This window comes from Rattus norvegicus, chromosome 7 (genome assembly GCF_036323735.1).
Source record: "Rattus norvegicus strain BN/NHsdMcwi chromosome 7, GRCr8, whole genome shotgun sequence".
NCBI lineage: Eukaryota > Metazoa > Chordata > Mammalia > Rodentia > Muridae > Rattus > Rattus norvegicus.
The window spans coordinates 100,267,717-100,291,556 of NC_086025.1; the positions used below are offsets into that span (position 1 = coordinate 100,267,717).

Consider the following 23,840-nt stretch of genomic DNA (forward strand, 5'->3'; position numbering starts at 1 on the left):
TGCTCTGTCCTATTACTGGAACGAACTTGCAGAAATGAAGTGGACCCGTGCCTCTTCTTGTTTTCCTTTAAACCTTGTGAATAGCTGTTTGGTTATGATAGAATAAAGCCTAAAAAGTAAACAACGAAGTGGAAACTCCCTTCCACCTTGTTTTATCTGCTCTCAGGGCAGCCTGCCCTACCTATTTCTCACACTGTGCCCCAGCAGTCATGAACTTGCCACGTGTGTTCTCTGCTTTTGGCTCCAGAGCTTACCTCCCACCTATCCTCTTCTCCCTCTATTCCCAGATCCCCCCCTTCCTTACTTGTGCCCCTGGCTGAGAACAGCATGCCTTTGACATACCAGTTTATTTCCTTCAGAAGTTTGTCTTATGTGTACATGTGTAAGACGAATTGATTAAATTATTACTATAGTTATGCTAGAGAGAAGTCGGCAAGAATAGGAGAACCTCTTACCTAATTGAATTAAATAGGCTAATTTTTACTCTTTTCTGTCTTGCTCAGACGTAACTGTGAATATGATGGAGAACAATGAAGAAATGACCCTTTACCATTTCTTCATTATAAGAGTGTATTGGTATCAGTTAGATCCTGTCAATCCTATGTGTCTACACTGTGTGGGGTTGCTGATTTTGCTTGTTCTTGTCATTTATCAGCTGGCTGGTCACAGATGACAGATGAAGTGGTTTGGAATAGTTTTGTGTGTCTTCATGAGTTGTGGTGACTCTTGGTTTCTTGAGACTTTAGTAATGTGCCTTTCTGTTTCTTATGTTTCAGACTATTCGGACTACGAAGACAGTTCCCTTGACTTTTTGGAAAGGTGTTCTTCTCCACTAACTAGATCTTCTGGGAGTTCTCTGGCTCCACGAAGCACATTTACGGAGAAAACTACAACCTATCAGTACCCAAGGGCAATTCTGTCTGTTGATCTTAGTGGTGAAAGTATGTGCGACTGTGTAATAGTTAAAATAAGATCTGAGATTCCTCAGTATGAAGCTGAGAATAAGTATATGTCTTAGGTCGCTGTTCAAGGAGGCCACATACTTGACACTAATTACATAAGCTAATAGGAAAATCCCAACATTAATTTAAGCACACATTTTTCACTACCAACTAATAATACTTTATTATTATCCACATCTTATAGGCCAATAGGCAAACTCCCTTTAAAGTTAAAACAGTAAAAGTCTGTCTTAAAGATAGTCCCCTTCTACCAAGTGTGTGTCTCAGTCTTCAAATTATTATTTGAATTCCTGTCACGTATACATCTGTAGCCAAAGTTTTGGGCCCATATTCAGCGATTTAAACATAATGAAGAATTGGGCACCCTTACATCAATACAGACAAGGGGTCTGCTGAAAAGAGCTTTGGGTGCTGCAGCATGTCATATTCTTGTGTAAGTTTAGTGCTGCCAGTGGGGGTTGTTGACCATTGTTTCTTCCTTCTAGTACTGTACAACATAGGAAAATCCCTCTTTGCTTTAGACACTGCTATCAATGACTTGAAAATAGAATTCCAACACACTATGGTATAGAGTCAGGAAATGTGGAAGGAAGGAGGAGTCTTGGTCTTTGGCAAAGTCTAGGATTCTTTTCAGTAGGCTCACTTTCTACCTACCTTTCTGAGTACACTGGATTCTGTAGGTGCCAGGTTATATTTTCTTTGTCCTGTTACTACCTAATTTTCTCTAGGTATAACTTGTGTGCTAAGGGCAAAGAAAATTGTTTCTCTGCCCTTTGGCTAAGACCAAGTATAGGGACAAAGAAAATTTTCTTCACTTTACTGTTAAAAATATGTAACACGTGATTTTTGATATCTTAATTCTCAAAAGTTTGACCAGCAGGTATAGTTTTGTGGTTTGTTTTGTTTTGTTTTGTTTTGTTTTTCCTATTTGGTCCAGTGATTTGTAATCCTTGCTTTGGTGCCTTTAAAATATTAGTCTTGAAACCAACCACAGAGCAAAGAGATGGATAACATTTATGGGCACATTCTGTCAAGATAGAGCAGTAGCTTAGTGGCTCTGAGAAACTTACATTTTGGCTATCTCTAGAGCCATCAGGACCTGCAGATGGCTTTTGTTTGAGGCTACTATAGGCAAGGAATGGAGCTGGAGTGATAACACCTGAGAGAGAGAGGATACTCACAGGCCTTCACCCTATTGCTCTTTGTCTACTGTCCCGTGGTTGGAAAATGAAAGAGGCAGAGGTTCTCAAACATAAGCATACATCACAGCCACCTAGAGAACTTGGTAAACATATTCTTAGGGCCTTGCCTTCCGAGTTTGTACTGACAGATTTCCAGGTGATGCCGTGATCTGGAAGCTCTCTTTTAAGAACACTGGTCTAGGAAGTAGCAGTGACAGCTGAGGAGTAGCAGTTTAAAGGAAGCAGATACTATAATGGTGCTCAGAGTCATTACCCCATGGCTTCCCTGTGTTAGTATAAGAGGGACATTGATTTGTGTGTCTTACACAACGTCCAACCCAGTGATCCAATTGTTTGCCTGACAAATTGAGCCAAACTTATGTTTTATACTTGTGTGTCAGTTATTTAAACAAAAATTTCTGGTTGATTTACTAAACTATGTATGCCAGTACCATGAAACCTGATATTTGGACCATGTATGTTTATACTAATTGCATGCTGCTTCCTTTTAGTTTAAACTTGTTCTTACATTATTATTGCCATTCATTTATTATCTTGCTGTGTAGCCCAGGTCAACCTCAAACAATTGATCATCCATCATTAGCCACCAAGTGTTGGGGTTAGAGTTATGAACTGAACTGATTGCCTTTATCACTACCTGGTTGCACAATTCAACCATGTTATATGTTGTGTGTAAATGCCTAGTGTAATGCATGGTATATGTAGTGAAATGGTGGTTGATTAAAAGGGTATTACTATATAGTACAAATAATAAAACTCATTCTTTCACAACCAAAAGGACTAATATTTGTGAACATTCATTTAAATGTTTGCAAACTGTATAGAAGCTAGTAAGTTTTATTGTCAGCCTTAGTCCTGACCCATTTGGAGAAGGGGTAGATGGGGGGGGGGGTGGCTACTCAGTATTACTTTCAGCGGTGTATGTGAACTACAAAAAAATTTAAATGTTATTGTTCGTTTTTATTTTGTTTTGTTGTAGAGACAGGCACTCAGTTTGCATGTGTTTGCTCTGCTGAAGTGCTTATACTTACTTCTTAAGGCCTCTTTCTGATTAAATGACATAGTTGAAATGATATGCCTTTTTATGTGTTCCAGACTTGTCAGATGTGGAATTCCTGGATGACTCTTCCACAGAGAGCCTGCTTCTGAGTGGGGATGAGTACAACCAAGACTTTGATTCAACTAATTTTGAGGAGTCTCAGGATGAAGATGATGCTCTTAATGAGATTGTACGGTGTATCTGTGAACTGGATGAAGAGAATGGCTTCATGATCCAGGTACTTGTTCAGCCTCTGCCCTGCAGTTCTGGATCACTGTGGGTGTTGAACAGGTGGACCAGAGAGCTTTGCCTTTTCATTAGCCGTCCTTTAAAAGATAGTGTCTAGCACATTGCCATGCTTTCAATACTAGCAGTACTGGTTAGGAAATCTCTGCATTGAATCAAGTAGACACTTGGCTTGTAAGTATCACTGTTCACTTTAGGTTATCTACTAACAGAATGAGGCGTTCATACTGAAATGCCTAAAGGCCCTGAAGGTGGGTCTTCCTTCACAGAGGAGAGTTGGTCACAGCATGGATTTTACTGACACTTAATAATTAGCAATATGTATTTACCCTTTGGGGAGTGGAAATCGAACCCAAATGTCCAGAATTCCCAAAAGAAGAAAGAGAACTTTGTTGCAATGGTTAGTAACCTCTGCTTATAAGAAGGGTATCTCCAAGAAATCAAGAAGCATGGCTTGCAGTTGTGCTGATATGTAGAAAAATTAGGAGATATTGGTTACAAGATTGAAAAAGTAATCACCTCTTTTCTTTGTCAGTGGTTCTCAAATAAAGGTACTGTGAATTTAGAGCTTTACCACATGACTATTTACCTAAGTGTCCTTGCACAGACATTTTATAGATTTGCCTCAGTAAATGTTTTTTACAATTTATTAAAGCATACTTTAATGGATGTGATATAAAGAAGTTCTTGAAATAGTTGAGTATTTCAATGATAAAATTCATCTTAAATATGACTTTTTTCTTGTGGCACATAGGACTTGAATTGGCAGGCAGGATAGAAGGCCAGCTAGTTAAAAGGTGACGATGTGAGTCCTTGCCTTGCCTCTCCTGGTCTGAGGGTGCCATTTCTGTCCTGGTCTGCGGGTGCCGATTCTGCCAGCACTATGGTCTCTTCTGTTCTCTGCAGTGTGAAGAGTGCCTATGCTGGCAGCACAGTGTGTGCATGGGGCTTCTGGAGGACAGCATTCCGGAGCAGTACATCTGCTACATCTGTCGGGACCCTCCGGGTGAGGCCCTCCGCCCCGTGTGGGTTGTGTGACGCGGACTCCAGTGTATGGCCACTGTGTAGAGCACCTGCACTTCTTGGTTAGCTAGACTCCTCTACCATAACGTGGGTTGAAGATACTTTTTGCCTGTTACAGCATGACTTTCATAGTAATTACCTGCACAAGCACATTCGTGTAGACATACTGACATACTGACTACCTTACCAAAAGGGAGATCATGGCTGTCTCCTGAACTAAGCTTTTGCCTACTCCTGTGTATTGATTTCTAGCTAGGATTTGAATAGACCAATATTCATTGCCTGCTAAACATCTAATTAGTTTTGAAAAGTTTACCCAATTTATTGCAGATTAAGTGGGATTCCACAGCCTTACTTTTATCTTTTATTTCCCTGATGATGTAGCTAGATGTGGGAAGTCATGTGTTTGTGCCTGAAGAGGTACTACTGAGTGGTATGCTGAGCTTTTTTGACTCCCAATCCATTGTACTCATTTTGTCATACCTACTTCTATGCTAAGTAACACATTCTGTATGTTGAATATATTTTCAGCTATCAAAGCAGAGAATAACTACTTATTAGGCAGATGAACTGGTACAATGCTCACTGAAAGGATAAATGAAAAAAGTTTAAGAAGTAAGAGAGGGGGCTGGTGAGATCAATTAGCAAGTTAACAACACTGGCTACTCTTCCAGAGGTCCTTAGTTCAGTCCCAGCAACCACATGGTAGCTCATGACCATCTGTAAAGGGTCCTGATGCCATCTTCTGGCATCTAAGTGTACATGCAAACAGAGCACTCATACATTTAAAGATAAATAAATACAAATTAATTAATTATAAACAAGAGAGGGATAGGGAAACGGTTTAGTCCATAAAGCAGGTGGACCAGTGTTGTAATCTCTAGTATCATGTAAAGAGCTGGGCATGCCTATAATCCCAGCAGTGTAGAAGTAGAAACAAGGTATCCCTGGTCTTTGCTGACCCATCAGTCTAGCCAAATCAGTGAGTTCCAGATTCCATAAAAGATCCTGTCTCAAAAGATGAAGTAAAAAGTGGTAAAGAAATATAATGTCTGGCCTCATATGTGTAAACAAAGAGCCAAGAGAATTATTCAGAGTTATGTGAATATGAATGCTTTTTTATTGTTTCTGCTTATAGACATTTGCTATTTATTGTATGTTTCAGTTCTCATTCTATTGCATTTATTGGATACCTTCTATGTATAAAAACTGTGGAAAGATCTGATTGCAATTATTCATCCACCTTATAGTTAAACAGACACAGGAGCATCTAACTGTAAGAGAATCCAGTATGTATTAGCATAAAGCTCTAGGATATTGTAGGATTTTGTGAGATCATTGTCATGAAGGCAGGATCCCTACTATAGTTTGTTTTATCTGGATATGAGCAAAAAAATGAAAGCAAGCCGTGTGGTTTCTGCCAGCCATCTTAGAGGAAAGGTGGCTGGTAGATAACAATTGAAAATAGTGTATCAGGGTTTCCTTGGCAGGAGTTACCTGCCACTGATCCTCAGTGACATTCCTTTTCTTCATGTTCAAAGCAGAAGTGTTGAGAGGCTCTTGTCATCATACCCTTCCTCAGAATACTATCTACTGCAGTTTTGAGTCTAATCTTACTGGCAGAGCTTGTCTTAATTCACTGAGGAGCATTACTGGGAAGGAGGATCTGTATAAGTAGAATCCTTTATTACTTCATGTCAACTTCATCTGCAGGTCAGAGATGGAATGCAAAATATCGTTATGATAAGGAATGGTTGAATAACGGAAGAATGTATGGGTTATCTTTTGTAAAAGAAAATTATTCTCATCTCAATGCCAAAAAAATAGTTTCCACACACCATCTTCTTGCTGATGTCTATGGTATAACTGAAGTACTGCATGGATTGCAGCTCAAGATTGGAATACTAAAGTAAGTGAACTGAACCATACATTGCCTTGCACATTTTAAAAAAATATTTTTAATGTATATCAGTATTTTGAGTGTGTTTTTGTATGTGTACCACATGGGCATGGTGCCTACAGGGGCAAGAAGAGGGTTAATTCTCTGTGGAGTTAATCACAGTTAGAAACTACCACCGTGTCTGTGTTGAAACTGAATCCAGATGTTCTGCAAGAGCAGCAAGTGCTCTTAACCAGTGAGCCCTCTACAGTCCCATTCTTACAAATTTGAATGCAAATCTAAGAAATAAAAGCATAACATCAGTTAACCACAAATGTAAAAATGCAGGTAAGCTTTTAAAATTATTTTATTTAGGGAGAAGTTTAAAAATAAAACTGCCTTTCTCCACAGATTATATGATTGTTTATCAGGTAGTCTTTTGGAGGTCCACAGTAGCACTTCAGAAGACAGATTTAAAAAAAAAATCTACAGTAAGAAAAATGTTGGACAGTGGTAGCACACACCTTTAATCTCAGCACTTGGGAGGCAGAGGCAGGTGGATCTCTGAATTAGAAACCAACCTGATGTACACAGTGAATTCTAGGACAGCCAAATTCTGTCTCAGGGTGAGGGTAGTAAGAAATGAATAATCTGTTGGATGGTGACAAGCTCTGTCTACCTGGTTCACATCCTATTATTTCAAAAAAATTTAGAGCTGATGTTTTGTGCACAGAGCTGATATGGTGAGTCTATTTTCAATCTCTGACAATAGTGTGAGACGAATTTGTTCTGGGAGGATGTGTTCTTTAACTACCGTAAGATGGACTCAGAAAACATGAGGAGGCAGCAGATTTGGGATCACCTTTGCTGCTGTGCATCCTAACATTTTATCCTCTCAGACAGTTCTTCATTAAGGAAAGCCTAGATCCTTCTAAGTAACACATCTGGATAGTTTTGAGTCCTTGCGCTCATTTTCTTCTAATGTCAGACCATAGTTGTTTAAAGAATAAAGGCAAGAGTCTTTTATTTTATATAATGTGAATGTCTGGCTCATTCTTCCCAATATTTGTCCCATCTGCATTCTGAGGCCTCACATCCTTTCCTGTGAGTACTGAGTTTGGTGTGTCTTTAATTTGCTCTTCTGTTTATTCTCTTGTCTTAGCCAGATAGCTTTATTCGTGGGAAAAGTTTCTGTACCTTTTCATTTCTGTGGCTCCATTCTTCTTTTGCTTCATTCTTCACACTTAATAGCAGTGTTTATATTAATGAAGCAGAACATAGCTTCTTTCATGCTGTAATAACTTCTTCTGCCCCTGACCAAAGGTGTTGAATAACAGGAATTTTATTGACATAACCTCCTCCTTAGTATGTTGACCAACCATTCCAGCTATATCAAAGCATAATTTATATATATATATATATATATATATATATATATATATATATATATATATATATATATATATATGAGATTTCTTGGACATCCAGTTTTTTTAGTTTCCCCAGAAGATGCCTTTCTATCATTGCCTGATGGCTAGATTTGAACCTGCTTTTCTTGGTACACTGCATGTGTACTAAAACGATCATTATTTCTAGGTAGACTTTAAATCTTAAAGTCTTCCTGAATTGAGATTCAGCTGTGTGCCACCAGGCTCAGCTATAGGCTAGGTTTTTAGAGGGTTATGCTACCTGTACTCAAATGGCATGGCAGGATTCATTCCACGAGACTGTGGAGCCAAAGAACTAGGTTTCTTTCTAGTATGCCTTCTACTATTGAGAATCTTAATATTTACTATTGACTATTTTCAAGATAATAAACTGCTAGAATTTTAAAATACAAAAGGTTATAAGTTAACAAATTATAAATAGGTATTACTAAAAGAAACCTAATCTGAATCTCATTTGGAAATTAATTTGCAGCCATCATTGAGCCTGTAGGACAATGGTTTTCAACCTTTGGGTTGTAGCCCTTAGGAGGTCTAACCAACCTTTCACGAAAGACCACCAGAAAATTCCATTTTATCCTCTCAGACAGTTCTTCATTAAGGAAAGACCACAGATATTCACATTATAATTCATAACAGTAGCAAAGTTAGTTATGAAGTAGTTTATGGTTTGGGTCAGCACACATGAAGAGCTGTATTGAAGGGTCACAGCATTAGCAAAGTTGGGAAACACTACCTAGGAGGAGTCATACTTCTGAGTGACCTTGCACGTCATTCTGCTTTGCTTATTGCAGGATGTATTTACTACAAACTTCACTATACATGATCTGATTCCTATTTAAAATGGAACACCCTAAGTGATCATAGACCATACTGCAGTATAAATAATGGAACTTCTTTGGAGGCCAATTGTACAGTAGCTAAAATAAAAATATATCCTACTCTTCAGTTCCTTATCTGGGAATTGATCTGTAGTATTCCATGTGCACTGATGCACATCTATTGGTAGAGATCTGATGGGGTATACTGGACTAGCAATCAATACCATTTAACCATTAAAGTCTAAATAAAGATACAAAGAACTCAAGAAGTTAGACTCCAGAGAGCCAAATAACCCTATTTTTAAAAAAATGGGATATAGAGCTAAACAAAGAATTCTCAGCTGAGGAATATCAAATGGCTGAGAAGCACCTAAAGAAATGTTCAACATCCTTATTCATTAGGGAAATCCAAATCAAAACAACCCTGAAATTCCACCTCACGCCAGTCAGAATAGCTAAGATAAAAAACTCAGTTGACAGCAGATGCTGGCGAGGATGTGGAGAAAGAGGAACACTCCTCCATTGGGTCTGGAAATCAATCTGGAGGTTCTTCAGAAGAATTGGACATTCCAGTATCTGAGGACCCAGTTATACCTCTCCTGGGCATATAGCCAAATGATGCTCCAACATACAACAAAGATACATGCTCTAAAGATACTATGTTCCTAGCAGCCTTATTTATAATAGCCAGAAGCTGGAAAGAACCCAGATGTCCTTCAACAGAGAAATGGATTCAAAAAATGTGGTACATCTACACAATGGAGTATTACTCAGCTATCAAAAACAATGACTTCATGAAATTCATAGGCAAATGGATCGAACTAGAAAATACCATCCTGAGTGAGTTAATCCAGTCACAGAGAAACATACATGCTATGTAGTCATTGATAAGTGGACATTAGCCCAAAAGCTAAATTACCCAAGATGCAACCCACAGACCACATGAAGCTCAAGAAGGATGACCAAAATGCGGATGCTTCCACTCCTTCTTAAAAGGGGCAACAAAAATATTCACAGGGGATATGGAGGCAAAGTATAGAGCAGAGACTGAGGGAATGGCCATTCAGAGCCTGCCCCACATGTGGCCCATATATATACAGCCACCAAAACTAGATAAGATTGATGAAGCTAAGAAGTGCATGCTGACAGGAACTGGATTTAGATCTCTCCTGAGGGATACAACTAGAGCATGTTAAATACACGGGCGAACACTAGCAGCAAACCACTAAACTGAGAATGGAACCCCCTTTGGGGGAATTAGAGAAAGTATTGAAAGAGCTGAAGGGGCTTGCAACCCCATATGAACAGCAATGCCAACCAACCAGAGCTTCCAGGGACTAAACCACTACCCTAAGACTATACACGGACTGACCCCAGGCTCCAACTGCATATGTAGCAGAGAATAGCCTTGTTGGGTACCAGTGGAAGGGGAAGCCCTTGGTCCTACCAAGGTTGGACCCCTAGTGCAGGAGATTGGCGGGGGCAGGGGCAGGATGTGGGGAACACTCTTATGGGAGAAGGGGAGGGGATAGGGGCTTTATGAACAGGAAACCTGGAAAGGGAATAACATTTGAAATGTAAATAAAGAAATATATCCAATAAATAAAAAGTCTAAATAAAGAAAATCAGTGTGCACTGGTGTGGCAAGATGCACACCTTGTGGTGTTTAGGAAAAAGGAAAAGTATGGTCGGGCCTACTTGTATCAAAAGAAAAATATACCCCTCTTAATTATACACTTAATTGTTCTTATTGTATGTGTATGTGTGAGTACCCACTTGTATGTGTATATACCAAGTGTGTACCAGAAGAGGGCACTGAGTCAGTCCCCTGAAACTGGAGTTACAGGCAGTTGTGAGCCACCTGATACAGTGCTGAAAACTAAACCAGCTGGGTCTTCTGCAAGAACAGAAAATGCTCTTAGCTGCTGAGCCATCTGTCCAGCCCCATATTTTCCTATTTTTAATAATTTTATACATATAAAAATCCATAATATCATATGGCATTTATAATTGCTACAGTGAAATATACTTGTGTCTTATGTGTTTAGTTGTAATTTTTTTCTCATGAATAGGAATGGCTTTTTAATTGATTAAATGTTATAGAAAATGTTCATATAAAGTTTATGTAACATACAGTGACAATGAACATTCTATAAAGAAATGTATATATCAAACAGTGTCACTAATAACAGAATTAAGTTCATTGTTGATTTTCTCAGTATTGTATCATTAAAACTGAGAAGACTTTGGATTTTGGATAAAATGCTAAGGAGTCAACTTAAAGGACAACTTCATCTTTGATCCTGATCCCTTTTTCACATGGTTACCAAATTTACTACAGTTTTTAGCTTGTTGCCGTTCTTTTCATGAAGTGCTTATTTCTCCATTTTTGTTTTAAGGAATAAACATCATCCTGACCTTCGTCTCTGGGCATATTCTGGGAAGAGGAAAGATCAAGATCAGGTAGTAGCTGGAGCTGAGAGAAAAGTAATACTTCAGGACACAGCTAACTCAGAAGGAAGGAAATATGTACAAAACCACAAAGAACCACCCCTGAAAATGGAAGAAACTTACATAACAAGTGAACACAGCTATCAAAAGCCACAGAGCTTTAGTCAGGACTGCCATTCTCTCACAGACCCTGGAAGCTCAGATGATGATGATGTTAGCAGTTTTGAAGAAGATGGGGAACTCCATGTGGCAGATAATAGCCATCTTCTGTACTCAGTGAAAGAGCGTGGAGTGTCAGAGAAGGTAATGGCTCCCATAAAGCAAGAGAAGAAGCTGGTGGAATTAAGCGCACACCTAGTCCTTGGGCTTTGCTAATATGTAAATACCTGCTTACAAATGTTTTTCCTTTCTCTACCACAAAACATTATCCATGTAAACATTGAGTTGTTATAATCAATTCAACTGCCACCCTAAAGTTTTCAGTTCCTAAGCATACTTACATATTTCTAGAAATTAATGAAACATAGTATATATCAAAAGGAAAATGAATTTGTGTGGGACTGTTCAGGTATATGGAGTCATAATTTGTCTTCCTTTAATGTGTTTTGGACAGAGCATCACACTAAAGCCTGTGTCTGCATATCAATCCCACAGTTACATTGTGCAGTAACTGTGTAAACATGTCTCCTGTTTGTTGGGCTTGGCATTGAGATCGAAGGGGCCCTCAAGTTTTATTGCTGTGCCACAAGCAGTCCACTCTTAAATTAGTTGATTGCTATTGTGGCTTTTTAAATGTCAGGTAATCATCATCAGAAATTGAAATTGGAAAGCTTATATTTTGTAAAACTTGTGGTAAATTATTTTGACACATTAGTGTCCTATGAAATTAGTTGCCTTTGGCAAATCTAAATCCATATTTTATAGTGTATGTTTTTAAAAATTTGCATTCTGAAGTTTTTCAAATATTCTTACCTTCTGTTATCTCATTAGTGTAACCACAACAGTAAAGGCCAGTTTGCCATTAACTGAACTTTTAAACCAGTCTTTGACAGTTAGCTTGATTTGTTTTTTCCCCAATAATTGCTTTGGCCACACTCCATTTGTGTCACCAGTTAAAATTAATTGAGAAAGAAAATGGTCTGCATCACTTAGTCATTTCAGTTATGCAGTGGAATTCTCATTTACTTAGCACATTTTACTGGAAACTTCTTCTGTGGGTCACACTCTAGAAGGCATGGAGGAGGGATATAGGGACATCTATTCTAGAAGTACACCAGATGGAATTTGATGGTGTGTAAGAACTTTCTCCAAACACCTTCTCAGAGTCACATTGCTCTTGCCTACCCTAGTAGGGTAATAGATTTTTCTGTATCATCATTCTGAAGTAGCATTTCATCTAGTTCTCTGTGTTTTGTTTTATTCTGTTTTGTTCTACGTTCCCCACTGGTCCTTTGGAGAAGAATCCAGCTTCAGAGAATAAAGTGTTTGTTTATAATGATAAAAAGGGCATGGAGGGCCCAGGAGACGCACATCTTCAGTGGCAGCTCAATCTCCTCACACATATAGAAAATGTGCAGAATGAAGTCACCAGCAGGATGGACCTCATAGAAAAAGAAGTGGACGGTAATGTAGCCCAGACCTTAGGTGTAGTTACTGTCATGTGCAAATTGTCATTATGAAGAAGTTCTTTAAGTTGTAGGATGCAGAGTACAGGTATACTACCTGCCTGCTGAGTTCTGTCTCTTTACACTGTATTTAGCATATGCAGGGTATTGTAGACTTAGTATAGGATAACTGGATATTATCCTTAGTATAGTGATTTCTTATCTGTTTTGTTTTATTCTTAACATGGATATTTATTAAATACTGCCTATATGCCTGGTTCAATATGGCATATTTATGAAGTGTTTGCTAGTTTATTTGAAGAATATTTTCAATGAAGTCAGATATTCATTTCCATTTTGGCTAATATTTGTTAAAAGAATTAATTTCTACAAGCTAAGCAAGTAAACCTTAAATTTGCATACAAATTTTCAAATAGTTTTCACTCACATTTTTGTAATTTTATCATCACCTAGAAACTAAAAAGTAGACAGAAAAAATACCACCCTATTATATTTGAGAAAATGGAATAAATTGAATTCCTGGATTCTCAGTCTCATATGGTTCTTTTGCTTTGACTCTTTTGTCCTGATCTCAAAGATCATAACCTACCTCCAGGCTTAAGTCCTCTCTATACATTTTACACTGAACTAGGTTGATATATACTGTATTTCTGCCTTTTTTTCCCTCCCTTAAGAGAGGAAGTGGATACCTATTTTAGAAGCATCTTGCATTTGTTTTTAATTTGATTAAATAGTTAGTTTGCCTCGTGTAGATATTTGAAGAAATGAAAATGTACCTTTACAAGTACATATTTTAAATAGATTTTTAAAGGAAACAATGAAAATTGAGCATATAATCGATTAATTGAATTCTACATAGAATGTGAGTGTACTTGTATATATTAGAGAGAGAAGGGGAGATATTTTAATAAAATAGTAATCCTGGAAGGGACTCTCAGAAACTTTTCCCTTTTCCTTTGTCAATGAGGAAGATGTGACTTGGGGTGATGGCTCAATGGTAAAGCACTTACTCTGCAAGTATGGGAAGCTAAGTCCAGATCCCTAGAAACCATGCAAATAAGAGCCAGGTGTGATGGTATGCACTTGAACTCCCAGCAGTGATGAGATGGATGTGCAGACATGTTCGTTCTTGGCACTTTGCCCAGCTAGCTTAGCTACTTGGCAGTATTCCTGGCCAATGAAATACCTGATCTCCAACAAACAGTAGGTGGTGTCTAGGAAACAACATCCAGTTTGTCTTCTGACTATCATATGAACATAGAATTATGCTCCTGCACACAAACATGTATACACGAACACAAGGAAAAGATGAAATAAAACTATATTTAAATTAGTAGAAAGTTATTGTTATGTTCTGTTTCAGAAAAAAGTGAAGATGACATATTAGTGAAATGTGTGGATGTGTGTATATGCATATTATGTACATATGTACATTGGGGAAAAGATGTTCTGAATGAAGTGTGTGTGTGTGTGTGTGTGTGTGTGTGTGTGTGTGTGTATACATGTAGGGTTGTGTGGAATGGGGCTGGGCATGTAGTTCAGTATTTCATGGGGCTTTCAAGTGTCTGAGATAGCAGATGAAGGTGTCCCAGAAGGATTAGAACTGTGCGGGTGGGATGACTAAGTGCACTGGCCTTCTGTAAAGAAGGAAGTGAACTCTTTGTTTCAGTCACCATTCGATCCTTGTAATTGATTATCCTCTGGCTATTGTCAATGCCATTTAAAAATTTTCCCCCTTCCTTCTAGTTCTGGAGAGCTGGCTTGATTTCACAGGGGAATTGGAGCCACCAGATCCCCTGGCAAGACTACCCCAACTTAAGCGCCACATAAAACAACTCTTACTTGACATGGGCAAAGTACAACAAATTGCAACTCTTTGCTCTGTATAACAACGGTAAACATTTGGTGACAAGGATGTGTTTTACTTCAGTTGAGTCACTTTTATTGCTAAGTGGATAGTCAAAAAGCTTAATGTTTGGTCATTTACTGATTTGTGACTTCAATAGTATGGCATCTTGGAAATAAAATGAAGAACTATTTAATCAAGGAAGCTAACATTAAAAATGAGTGAACAAGCTGCAAATGATAATGTCATCTATGCCAAGAATCAATGAGTATAATTCAAGCTGCACTAAAGGAATGGAATTGGCAGGATTCTTATAGTTGCTTTCATGAAGCTCAAGATACCTATAGAAAGAATCGTGACGTATTTATAGAGGGTTTTTTTAAGAGATAGCCATGTTTCTAAACCAGCATCTGGCCAAAATCACACTGTAAGGAAATTCAAATTCTGGAGAGTTCTACAAGTTTCCTCTAAGAATTGCCTTCTAGCAGTTGGATCCAGCTGCAAAGAAACTTAGGTTATTTAAACTTCTGTAGGATCATGAGTTATTTCTTGGTGATGAATGTATTTTAATCAGAAAACTGACAATGAAAGTCTCACTTTGAGGAAAATAATTGTGGAATTCTAACTTCATTATGAATGTATTTTAAGAAACCCACCAAATAATTGGAATTTATTGTGGGCATTGTGCTCTTTAAAAGTAAAGTGGCTTGCAGAAGGGCCCAATGTGCCAAATGTTGATACTGCTGGAGAGAGGATTTGAATATTGCAGGAATCCTTCCAGCTGCTATATGCAATGCCACTAACCCATACAAACCTGTACACCACATGCTGTGTGTGCTCTGTATAGGTGAGTCGTGGTATCCAGACTTCAGCCTACATTGATCCTGGATACACTTGGTGTTTGCCTTTTGAAAAAAACTATAAACCTCAGCTGGGATGAGGAGTGACAAAAATATCAAAATATCTGTGGCTGTGGTTTTTTTTTTTAACTGCTAGTAGTGGAATACTGGAAAAGCTTCATTTCTGAAGACAAATTTTATTTTAAAATATAAATATACACTCACAAATTTTAGCTTTGTTCACAAATGGACAGATTTATGAAACCAAAGGCAACTAAGTTGCTTACTCAGCTCTTGCTGGATTTTTGAGCCTAGGTCCTACTGTCTGCCAGTCCTGGTGCGAGTTGTGTGCACACCACAGTGCTTCATGTGCAGGTATGCATAAGTGAGTATGCTTGATTAAATAGTCGACATACATATGTACATAATCAACATATTTATATCACACATATCTAGTTTTATTACTATAGATTATACAAATTGGTGGTTAACATAAAATGTTACCTTTTAACAGACTGTTTTTAAAAACTAAAAGTGTATGTACAGGTTTTGAAATTTTTTTAAAAGGGGGAAGAAAAGACTGTTAAGAGGAGGCTATTTGATGACATTACACTTGAATATTTTTTGCCTCATTCTGTTTATCAGTTCTAGCAATCTGTATAAACGCACTTGGAACTGATCGACAGTGAACTTGAATTTCTCTTTGATAAGAATACATGCCACTGTACATTCAGATATTATTTAAATTTGCAAAACACACTGTTCTATATGTAAGGTACTGTATGTAAAACTCTATTAAAACTCTTTCACATACCCTAAAATTTCAGCTTGCCTTTTTGCGGCCTTAAGTTTTGATGTTAGGATTAAAAGAATGTGTAAAACATTGAAAATTTTTTATTGCCTTTTGAGATTTTTCAACTGACAAATGTGCCAAAGATCATCAAACATAAAATGTAGTCCTCTGTATTTACTTGTGATAGCTAAACTTTGTCAAAGAGCCTACTGATGAATGCTTTAGCAGAAGTCATTGTGGGGCAGTTGCTTAAATTTGCATATTAAAGTAAAAATTAGTGCCTCAAACCCATGTGTGGAGTAAATGTACTAATGTTTGTGTTTCGAGATTGATGCTGTATTGTTGATTTGTTTTTTTTTTAAACGATGGCTGTAAAATTGTTCATCATGACTGAACCCTATACATTGAATTTGCTTCTTTTCAGAAATGTAGCCAGTAACGTTCTTAGTCTGTAAAGAGTGGTGTTGCCTTGGTTCTTGTCAAGAACTCTGCATTCGGTGAAACTCAGCTTCTGAGTTCTGGAGACCTTGGATAAAATAATGCACAGTGTTGTAGTACAGAGTAAGTGCTCTCACACAGTCTGAAATGTTCCACATTTGGAGTACCCACTGGACTCTGAGTGGAAAGGTACACACCTTACTTCATGTAGGAGGATCACTGTCAAAATACAGGCTCACTAAAAATGTAGTATATAACATATTCAAGATATGTGTTTAAATTGTATACAAAACAGTAGTTAAGTTCATGTTTAGACTTAAGTTTCATGCCAAGAACATGTCATGTTAAATACAAAGACTCCAGCATCCAAGAAAGCATCAAATCCAAAATATTTTCTTCCCAAGCATTTCTGATAATGAACACTAAATTTCAGTCTTAAAATTCAATCACTTTGTTAGCAGTTAGGAAATTGAGTACTTCATTGATGTTATGTTAAATGCCCCACTCTGCTTATTTGTCAATGAATGAGAAATCTAATTCTTAAATTTAGATCTTTAAAGAATATATCAGTTTATGTGCACATACCCAGTTACTCTAGAACCAACCAACAATTGGTTAAGGTCCATTATAAGGTAGAGGGCTTAACTTTTCTTTGAGAGAATGAATTATCTTTGGAGAAGCAAATACATTGTGAGAAGTTTCAGGTAAGATTTGTTTTTTCCTTTTAGTTTCACCTAAAATTGTTGTATTGAAATCTAAGCAATGAACTGGGAGAATATTTTCTCCAAAGATAATGTTTCATTTGCCAGATGGACAAGAGTATGAGCCTCAGTGGAGGGATTCCTCCTCATAATTTCTGGCAAATATAATTTGTACTTCTTTGTGGTTGTCTATGGTTCCACTGACTGTTGAAGTAATGTATTTTCTCCTTAAAGGAACTTGTTATTCTTAGAATTTCAGGTAAATCACCTGTTCCTAAGTCGTTTCAATTCAATGTTCATACTAAAATGTGTATACTTTACATGTTAAAACTGAAGCATACTACTTCCTCCCCAATAAACTGAATCTGCTGCCACTGTCACTGTCTTGGTTAATAGCATCTTATCAGTATATGTGTAACATACAGAGTCAGCACTTAGTAGTCACTTCATCACTACATAAATGTTTTCTCAAAAACAATGACGTCTTCCTCAGGCCTGTTGGGAGCCCATTGTAAGTCATGGAGGTAATGACTCAGTTTTGCTTACCTTTTTCATTCTTGCTTTGTTTTTACTCCGAGTCTTCAGATTGTCACTGCCAGACTAGAGAATTACACGTAATTAGTATCTGCTTCATGCTAGGCATCGTAATGCTTCTGATGGTATATGAATTAATTCTTCCAGAGGCCAGGTAAGAAAGATCATTGACTAAATGAGTTTGGTGAGGTATATGCATGCATTCAGACATATCCTGGATAAGAAGTGACTGCCCATGGCCTGTGCAGCATGTGTTCCTTGGCTATCCTTGTCATTTCAGTTTTCTACTGTGAAACCCGAAGGGAATAATTTGTAGTTTGTTGTTGTCTGTGTGATATGGAACGTGTCCAAGCTGACCTAGTTTGTTCTCACATTCATGGAAACAGAGCCTGACTGTTAGGACTGTGCTTATTTCTATCTCTGGCTTTCATTCCACTTCTCTGTATGAAAGATCCTCACTTGTTTATGTCTCTGTAAATCCAGACACTTTGTCTTGAGTACCTCTTCCTAAACAAGAAACAAAGACTGCTGTATAGCATCAAACCAGAGAGGAATTCAGTTACTGAGTAATAACTTGCTATACTGAAACAGGCCCAGATTTTATAATCTCAGATTTCCTGGTAACTTACAAGCAGTATGAGTACTCTGAGCTTTGGTTTACTTGTCTTTAAATGACGACATACCTAAGTTGGAACTTGGCTTTGAGAGATAAATTATCAAGAAGCACATGACAAGAATTGGAAATCACCCATCACTGAGTGTCAATCTATGTGCAGTTTTTAAATTAACAAGGTTAGAGTTGATAAAGGATAAGATCATGCTCTATAGGCTAATGGAGACAGTAATTTTCTAATGAGAGCCCAACCACAGAGACCAAAGAAAGGGAAAGAAGGTGGTGGAACAGGAAGAATAGATGTATATTCATTGAAACAGTGTTCTCTTAAATTTGATTAGAACATTCTGAGAATTTTAAGACATTGAAATTTTTAGTGTCTGTTCTCTTTGCTGTAGAGCCCAAGAAAAGACTTCTGAGTGTTCTTAGTTTATTGGAAACAAATTCTAGCAAGTCAGTAGCAGGAGGGAAGTGAGGGGACGGAAGAGGGGAGAAGAAAGCAAATGAAGTGCACTGCTCTGAGTTATGGGGCTTTGATTCTGCCCTTTTAAATCCTAAATGCAGTATGTAGTTTCCAGGTTGTAAATATTGACATTATATCTAATCACATAGAACATTTTTAAATGCATGTGGTTGAATTGGAAGCATCATAATGGTTTTGTTGTTTATCAACATTGTGTTTTAAAGGATATATGTAGAACTTTGAGGTAACATGACAACCTAGAAGCTGCCTACATGTGTCTCATGAAGAAGAATCAGAATATGAAAAATGGATGCTGTCTATAGAGAACCATTGAAACACGTGTGATGATAGACAAGGTAAAAGTGTGTAGGAAAAGATTGGGAGCATGCTGAGAAGAAATAAACTAAGTATCCAGCAGCACAACTTCCTGGTACAGAGAGGGGAAGCACAAGCTACATAAAAATTGTAAGCCAGGTGGCAGTAATGAAATAGACACTCAATCCTACAGACAGTTTACAGCCCTTAGAAGATTTAAATCCAGTTGCAGATTTTGATAAGATGGTAAATTCTCCTGTAGTCAGATCAGCAGCCGAAAGTAATCATTCTATCATCCTGGGTGGCATTTTGAGAACTTGTTTAAAACTAAGCTGACTTGGGTATCTGAAAATGGGACAATAACTGCTTAGCCTCAATTCAACTTGTTATATCCTGTAGGTAAAGAACAACCTTATGCGGCCTTTGTGGAGAGTGCTAGCAAGCTGAAAAATATAGGTGGCGGAAAGGTCTGCCCAGACAATGAACTGCACAGGAAAAGATAGCCCTGCATTTGATGGTGGAGAGCAATTAACCCTAGAGGTTGATAATCTTGAGTCTGTGATTATTAGAAATCAACCTCTGGAACCAACTACTTCCCTTCACTGTTGGAAGTCTTGAGAATTTTGAAGATCCAGAAGAATCATGTCTGGATGACCACCTAGTTTGAAGGTGTCCAACTCAAGCCTCTGCCTTCTGTAAAGATCTTGCACAGTACTTGTCATCCACATACACTTTGCAATGGGTTGATCAGAACTTAGAGATTTGTAAAGTGCAAATATAGTCCTGGGCCTATAGAAATCTCTAGTGCAGTAGCTCCCCTCATGCACAAATAAACGAAGCTACATAAGTGGGCATGGCTCTGGTAGACTTCAGATAGTTGTGAAGTGCAGACCAGACAACTTAAACTGGCCTTTCCTTGATCTGTGCATCAGACACAGTCTTAAATACTAGAGAACTTAGAAACCACTCTAATATTTCTTCTTTTTTTTTTCTTTTTGCCCTTTGACCCCACCCTTGACTTTTACCAGCAATTACCTTACTGTACTAAAAAGAAAAATTTTGTTTCTATTTTTATCCTCTTTCATAAATTCTCCTAATTTTGTTGGAGATTTCCATTGTTGGCCAATCCCTTTTCCTTCTTTTGTTCTTTCCTCTGCCACTATCACTTTTTTATTGTACATTTATTTTTTGAATTTCTCTTATTAAAAGAAGCTTTTCTGTGTTTTTTTTTTCTTATTTTTAAGCATTTTTTAAACCAGCATTATTTCCCAGAGGGGGTGCACCTTTCCTGGAGGTACTGCAATACCAGGTCCATGCGTAGCAGACTCCTATTCCAACCCCTAGTTCCAAAAACCCATTTAATATATTGTCCTTGGATAGAGGACATATCAGATATTAAACTGATAAGAACAGATACTTGATCATAGCCAAAAGGCTGAGAAGTGATTTTTCTATATTTTTTATATGCCTCTTCTCATATTTATCTGATTTTTGGGCTTTGTTAATATTGGAAATCTTTATTTTATTCATTTTTTCTTTTCTAATTGTAGTATTCATATTTTATTTCTTTTTTAATACCTTGCTCATTTTTATTTTTCCTCCAAACATTCTCCATTTTTCCTTTATTTTATTTGACATTCTTCCCTTTATACATGCTTATTTTCAATGCTGTTCCTTTATTATTTCCACCTTTATCTAATTTTTCAACTTTATAGCACACCCTAAGTTTTGATATTTGATGATCATTTGTGATTCATGAATAGGCTTCATTCAATACTGAGCATGTGGTTTGATATTGTTATTTCAATAGTTTGCTTCTCTTAGCATTGCTATAGCTTGAGCCCTCAAGAGGAGCTGCTCAAAAGAAGCCCTTCAAATAAAACTGAACAGATAACCATAGCAGCAAATGCATAAAGCATAACATGCAAACATGAAAAATAGGGCAACCAAACTCCAAAAGATCATGATTTCTTCAACTCAAATACTGAATTAGGTATAATGCTTGGAAAATATTTCAAAAGCTGACTTTTAAATGATTAATGGCCTCAAAAAATTATATAAATAAGATCTTTTGAATCTAGTACCTAAAAATCACCAATATAGAATGAAGAAGCACACTGGATGAGAATGTGTGTGTGCGTGTGCGTGTAGTATATAACATCAATATACTCAACCAGAGAATATCAGGAATGAAGACTCAAGAAAAGAGTACACTCACACAGCAATAAGGAACAAGCATTGCCACAAGATCTAAGAACTCTAGGATATGATCAATGGACCAAACTCCAGAATCAATATGAGATAAAAGAATCGAGATTTTAAAAGCATATATTTGATGAAATCACATTTGAAAACTTACATATATAGAGTAATAAATGGGCCATCCAAATACAAGAAACATTTAAAGATTCAAGCCAACATGTCCAAAGGAAAACTTCTCTAAAATATTATAATCAAGATGAAAAAATACAACATAGTATTTAAAGTCTTCTCATTGAAGACTACCTCTCATAGTAATTAAGGTAATAAGAGAGGAAAATGCTCAGTAGTCCTAACCAGCTGTGATGCCCATGAATCACAGTGACCAGCACAGTAAGATATCCATCCCTAAACATACAATAATGGCACATCTTGACAGTAGCTGATAGCTGTATAATTGGACTTAAAGCTGTTCAACAGGAAAGAAATCATGCCTGCTACTTTAGCCAACTATGTGGCTAATGAGATCATACATCTTACTTAGTCACTTTCCTAAGCCTAACCACATTCTTAATTCTTATCCTGTTACTGACAAATAAATGTAGCTCTTTCCTCTCATTAAAAAAAAAAAAATTAAAAACAAAACTTTTTTCAGCAGAGAGGCAATTAGAGAAAGGAACAGGTCAAAATGCAGAGAATAGCAGAATGTGGTGGCCAGCCTTAGTTGGTATATCTACAATACAACCCTACATTTAAGGTTCAGGGAACATTGTAGAAGAGAACACAGAAAGATTATAATAGGCAGAGAACAGGAAGTATGCTGCAAGATTATCTTCTGTTTATAATGGGAAAGCTACACCTAAGAAATTTCAGCACTATGTTTGCCTAAATAAGACCAGAACACAGACAACACCACTTGTTAAAACTCTAGACATAGCTCTTCTGCATGAACTGACAATAGCTGTGTCTATTTACACAACACCTGCATAGCATGATCAAGCAGGTTTAAAAAAAAATCTAGAATGGATTGGGGAGAGGCTCCAAAGACCAAGGAACTATTAGCAGTTGATGACTATAGGGTGAGGAAGAATTACTTTTCTTCAGGAATTTGGGCACTGTTAGGTTCCCAATGGATGGCCCCCTGGCCTCTGTTCATATAGGCTGCACTCATTGGATTTGATGAGTTTTTTTTTTTAAGGACAAAATTGGGAGGAAAATGTGATAGGAGGTCATGGGAGTAGTTATAAGGGGAATTGAGGATTGGATATGATTAAGGTATATTGTGTACATTATGATATTTTCAGAGAAAAATACATAGAACATAGAATAATAAAATACATTTACCATTAACAGTGCCCCAACTTCTGAATATAGAGGAAATAAAATCACCATTCCAAAGAAGCAAGCAAAAGATCCAATTATCTGTTGTCCTCAAGAAATACATCTTGCCCTGTGCTGGAGAGAGTTAGACCCTCAGAAGTGCAGACACTTCTGAGAAGTCAGAGAAGACTACTAACCCAAGAGGAAATTGCGTAGTGCCATCTGTGCCCCCTGGGCACAGGGACCTAGGAGCAATCATAGGCAGGACCCTTTGGGTTTCTGCCTGCACCGAAAGCTGAAAGCCAGTTGCCAGAAGTGCCTTCACACCTGAGAGCAGAGGTAAGACCAACTTTTCTGCCCCAAGTGAACTGTGTTGTAGACTCAAGACGCACAAAGGCAGAAGTCCTCGGAGACAGGGCATTTCTGGTTTCTGAATGTGCTCGGAACTGAACTGAATCAAACCAATACCACAGCTCCCTGCCCCCAAATCCTGTGGGGGAGAGAGCTGGACACCCAGACAAGCAGACGATCCTGAGACCGCAGGACAGACTGTCACTTCTGCCCACCTCTGCCCACATCCCTGGCCCAAGAGGAAACTGCATAATGCCTCTGGATACAGGAATATAGGAATAGTCAGTGGCAGGAACCTGCTGGTTCTGGCCTGTGGCCAGAACTGAACTGAGCTGGTAACATGGCTCCCTGCACCCAAATCCCATGGGGGAGAGAGCTGGCCCTTCAAAAGTGTGGACAATCCTGAAAATTCAGAGGAGACTACTCTCTGCCCACATTCCAGACCCAAGAGGAAATCACCTAGTGCTATCTGTGCCCCCTGGACACAGAGACCTAGGAGCAGTCAGAAACAGGACCCTACGGGTTTCTGCCTGTGCTAAGAGCTGAAAGCCAGTCACGAGCACCTACACATCTGAGAGCAGAACTCTGTTCCCATACTGGCTGAAAGAAGACAGGTCTACAGAAGAAAACTTCCCTAACCTAAAGAGATGCCCATAAACATACAAGAAGCATACAGAACTGCAAATAGATTGTACCAGAAAAGGAATTCTGTCACATAATAGTCAGAACATCAAA

General features: G+C 37.9%; 1 protein-coding gene and 1 pseudogene across 29 annotated transcripts in view; one reads left to right on the top strand and one right to left on the bottom strand.

The window, feature by feature from the left end:
- The window catches only part of Phf20l1 (PHD finger protein 20-like 1), a 65,983-nt gene extending 48,119 nt beyond the window's left edge, over nucleotides 1-17,864 (top strand). For 20 of the 29 annotated variants that reach the window (XM_039079188.2, XM_063263540.1, XM_063263542.1 and 17 more), the window contains 7 exons: nucleotides 777-941; nucleotides 3,260-3,441; nucleotides 4,356-4,455; nucleotides 6,186-6,381; nucleotides 11,017-11,371; nucleotides 12,526-12,691; nucleotides 14,440-17,690. In XM_039079188.2, coding sequence (XP_038935116.1) covers nucleotides 777-941; nucleotides 3,260-3,441; nucleotides 4,356-4,455; nucleotides 6,186-6,381; nucleotides 11,017-11,371; nucleotides 12,526-12,691; nucleotides 14,440-14,582 — 1,307 coding nt within the window. In that variant the 3' untranslated portion in view covers nucleotides 14,583-17,690. The other 9 variants (XM_039079189.1, XM_063263538.1, XM_063263546.1 and 6 more) reach the window with 6 other exon arrangements.
- A 2,643-nt stretch (nucleotides 17,865-20,507) lies between these two features.
- On the bottom strand, nucleotides 20,508-20,682 carry LOC120094027 (U2 spliceosomal RNA; annotated as a pseudogene).
- Nucleotides 20,683-23,840: the final 3,158 nt, after the last annotated feature.